The sequence below is a fragment of the Salvelinus alpinus genome, chromosome 1, assembly GCF_045679555.1.
Source record: "Salvelinus alpinus chromosome 1, SLU_Salpinus.1, whole genome shotgun sequence".
NCBI classification, from domain to species: Eukaryota; Metazoa; Chordata; class Actinopteri; order Salmoniformes; family Salmonidae; genus Salvelinus; species Salvelinus alpinus.
Window position 1 is genome coordinate 22,430,456 of NC_092086.1, and position 4,447 is coordinate 22,434,902.

The 4,447-nt window shown below is 43.5% G+C and overlaps 1 protein-coding gene across 1 annotated transcript; it reads left to right on the forward strand.

The window, feature by feature from the left end:
* Nucleotides 1-1,738: 1,738 nt before the first annotated feature.
* Nucleotides 1,739-3,956, forward strand: LOC139571568 (metalloproteinase inhibitor 2-like). Its single transcript, XM_071394563.1, has 4 exons — nucleotides 1,739-1,867; nucleotides 2,797-2,890; nucleotides 3,464-3,588; nucleotides 3,724-3,956. Exons 2-4 carry the CDS (start codon nucleotides 2,797-2,799, stop codon nucleotides 3,895-3,897), a joined length of 393 nt encoding a protein of 130 aa, XP_071250664.1. The 5' UTR covers nucleotides 1,739-1,867; the 3' UTR covers nucleotides 3,898-3,956.
* The last annotated feature ends 491 nt before the right edge of the window (nucleotides 3,957-4,447 follow it).

Genomic DNA, 4,447 nt, shown 5'->3' on the forward strand with positions numbered 1-4,447 from the left:
GACAGGGCAGCATAGTTAAACCAGGCGTGTTGAATTAAAGACAGGGCAGCATAGTTAAACCATGCGTGTTGAATTAAAGACAGGGCAGCATAGTTAAACCAGGCGTGTTGAATTAGACAGGGCAGCATAGTTAAACCAGGCGTGTTGAATTAGACAGGGCAGCATAGTTAAACCAGGCGTGTTGAATTAGACAGGGCAGCATAGGTAAACCAGGCGTGTTGAATTAGACAGGGCAGCATAGGTAAACCAGGCGTGTTGAATTAGACAGGGCAGCATAGTTAAACCAGGCGTGTTGAATTAGACAGGGCAGCATAGTTAAACCAGGCGTGTTGAATTAGACAGGGCAGCATAGTTAAACCAGGCGTGTTGAATTAGACAGGGCAGCATAGTTAAACCAGGCGTGTTGAATTAGACAGGGCAGCATAGTTAAACCAGGCGTGTTGAATTAGACAGGGCAGCATAGTTAAACCAGGCAGTGTTGAATTAGACAGGGCAGCATTAGTCTAAACCAGGCGTGTTGAATTGGACGAGGGCAGCATAGTTAAACCAGGCGTGTTGAATTAGACAGGGCAGCATAGCTCAAACCAGGCGTGTTGAATTAGACAGGGCAGCATAGTTAAACCAGGCGTGTTGAATTAGACAGGGCAGCATAGTTAAACCAGGCGTGTTGAATTAAAGACAGGGCAGCATAGTTAAACCAGGCGTGTTGAATTAAAGACAGGGCAGCATAGTTAAACCATGCGTGTTGAATTAGACAGGGCGGCGTCGTTAAACCATGCGTGTTGAAGTAGACAGGGCAGCATGAGCTAAACCAGGCGTGTTGAATTAGGCAGGGCAGCATAGTTAAACCAGGCGTGTTGAATTAGACAGGGCAGCATAGTTAAACCAGGCGTGTTGAATTAGACAGGGCAGCATTGTAAACCAGGCGTGTTGAATTAGACAGGGCAGCATAGTTAAACCAGGCGTGTTGAATTAGACAGGGCAGCATAGTTAAACCAGGCGTGTTGAATTGGACGAGGGCAGCATAGTTAAACCAGGCGTGTTGAATTAGACAGGGCCAGCATAGTTAAACCAGGCGTGTTGAATTAGACAGGGCAGCATAGTTAAACCAGGGCGTGTTGAACTGGAGCCAGGGCAGCATAGTTAAACCAGGCGTGTTGAATTAGACAGGGCAGCATAGTTAAACCAGGCGTGTTGAATTAGACAGGGCAGCATAGTTAAACCAGGCGTGTTGAATTAGACAGGGCAGCAGGGTTAAACCAGGCGTGTTGAATTAGACAGGGCAGCATAGTTAAACCAGGCGTGTTGAATTAGACAGGGCAGCATAGTTAAACCAGGCGTGTTGAATTAGACAGGGCAGCATAGTTAAACCAGGCGTGTTGAATTAGACAGGGCAGCATAGTTAAACCAGGCGTGTTGAATTAGACAGGGCAGCATAGTTAAACCAGGCGTGTTGAATTAGACAGGGCAGCATAGTTAAACCAGGCGTGTTGAATTAGACAGGGCAGCATAGTTAAACCAGGCGTGTTGAATTAGACAGGGCAGCATAGTTAAACCAGGCGTGTTGAATTAAAAGCAGATGACCAGAGCTAGAAATCTAGGATCTGGAGGGAAAATGGACTGGTCTGTTTAGCCCAAACAGTGAACTTATGCGCCAACATTTTTAAGACTGTAATATCTTGGGTCTGTGTCGCTTTCTACGTTCTTAGATCTCATAACACCCTAAAATTGTCAGTGTCTAACTGACCATTAAAAGGAAAATAGATTGTCAGTTAAACCACGTTTCTCTCTTCCAGTGATCAGGGCAAAGGTGGTTGGAGTGGAAGCTGTGTCTGGTAACACCAAGTATGACATCCAACAGATCAAGGTATGATCAGCCTTTTTATTAAGTGGTTGTTCCTTCCTGCACTGAAACATTGAAGCCCCCTGAACCCCAGTCTGACAGCTGGTCCCAGTTCTCTCCTTTCCCCTGGGCTCCATCCCTTCAGTGTTTGCAGATCTGGGTTGGCATAAACGGTGTAGTTGTGGAGCTTCCACCATATGAAAAGGAGCTTCAGTAGAAATGGCTCATGCCTCTTGCTGGAAAGCACATTATTCAGTTGATGTTCCTACCAGTCCTAGACTTTGGTGACATCATCTATGACTGCAGCTGCCATTTCATCAAAGCTTTTAAATGCAGTTCATGATTATGCACTGTATTACTGGTGATGGGGGTTTGGTACTCATCACTATATTCTCTACCAGGAAGTTAACATTATTACTGGTGATGGGGGTTTGGTACTCATCACTGTATTCTCTACCAGGAAGTTGGCTGGCTCTTTGTCACATTGGTGGATAAATTGCCAGATTTTTATTTATAAAGCCCTTTTACTAAAACTCTCACTGTACCTAACATTATTACTGACCTTTAGACATTATAGTTACAGCCTGTCTCAGATCAGGGATGTTTAACTCTGGAATGAATCTGCCTGAAATATTTTTGCGGCACGATCTTCAAAATATTCTAAATGTGATGTTTAGTGGCCTCTAGGGCGACTCAGAATAATTTGACTGTGCTGCTTACAGTTTGTGTGTTTCTGTAATTCGGGGATCTAAAAAATACCTTGGTCTCCGTATGACACCCTGATAAAAAGTAAGGTTAGTTTAATAAATATTTTTTATCTGCTAACATCAGGCTGAGGGGATGGGGTATAGGGAGGGAATTAGGAACGACTGGCTGAGAGCTGCAGTTGGTTAGGTTCAAAACTGTTTGTAGATGTTTGACAGATCCTTTGTTCTCTCCTTGTGATTGGCTAGATGTTCAAAGGTCCTGACCGGGTTATCCACGCCGTCTTCACTTCAGCGCCATGTGGTGTGACCCTGGAAATCAACAAGGAGTATCTCTTCACGGGTGCGGTTCTCACTACGTTACCCAAGTTCATTGCTAGCGCCGGTTACACTGCTCAACCTGTGCTTGCAGCATCATGGCCTGTTCTAAACTATTGACTTCATCTTGTACAAGAAATCAAGTGCTTTAGAATAAATACTTTAAAAATAAATGTAACCTTTATTTAACTTGGTAAGTCAGTTAAACAAATTCTTGTTTGCAATGACGGCCAAACCCTGACGACGCTGGGCCAACTGACTCCCAATCACGTCCGGATGTGATACAGCCTGGCTCTTCAAGTTAAACTTTATAATACCTAATGTTATGAATTTAAATATTTAATGCTTATAAATGTTTACAACTAATGCATTGCTTATTTATGATAAATTCTAGTGTTCCAGGCTGCATCGGTATGTCTTCCTGCTTCAGGGTAAAGTTTCCCCCAGGGACAGATCTAGGATCTGTTTCCCCCTCCCCCATTTCTAATCTTAACCTTTTGTTGGGGGGGGGTGGAAAAGAGGAAATGGATCCAAGATCAGCATCTGGGGTTAACTTTTACCCCACAGGTTGTTGACTCACTGTCTTCTCTGTCTTCAGGCAGGCTGAGTACTGATGGCAGAATGCATTTAGTCATGTGTGACTTTATTCAGTTTTGGGAGGACTTGAATGGCACACAAAAGAAGAGCTTGACTAAACGCTACCAAAGCGGCTGCGATTGCACGGTGTGTGACAGGAATTATAGTCAAGTTACTTTACACCACTTTTGTTAAATGTTTACTTTGTCACATTGGCTAAAGTATATGGATAATGATCAGTCAGTGATCTGGATCTTTCTCTCTCCCTGCTCTGATCTACAGATCATCCGCTGCTCTTCCCTCCCCTGTCCCGTCAGCGCCCCAGATGAGTGCCTTTGGACAGACTGGTTGTTGGCCGATGGCCAAAACGGACCCCAGGCCAAGTACTCTGCCTGTCTCAAGAGGCGTGATGGGTCCTGTTCCTGGTCCAGGGGGATGGCTCCATCCAAGAAGTAGTTCCTGGATATTGACGACCCCTAAACTCTGCAATAAAAATAAACTACTCCTCAAATATAGCGCTCCAAGTATTCATTTCTTGTGCCATTCATCTGTTTTTAAACTGGAACCAAAGGTGTTATTGAAAATCAAGTGTGATCTCAGTGTTGTGTTTCTGACTAGAACATTTTTCCTGAGATACCATCCTAAAGCCTGGGGCATGTTCAGCTGGGCACAATATTGTAGAATGAATGTTATATACATAGTCTTCCTTGACAAAGATATGCAGGTGTGGTTCCCTTCTGCACGTTGAATGCATTTTAATGAAATTGCTGAGAACACTCATACTTGCTGACCAAAAGATTGTGAGTTTTCAGAACATTTATCTTAAGTCGTCACTTTAAATTTGAACTTTAATATTGAACAATTTCTAAGACTCACTACCCACTGGGCAATGTTTTCATTTAACACTTATGTTGCATCAAAGTAAAATTGATTTTGGATTTGAGAAGTTAAATCTTTTACCTAAATCCTTTATTTGATATCTAGACGTTGAACTGACATCTGTGCC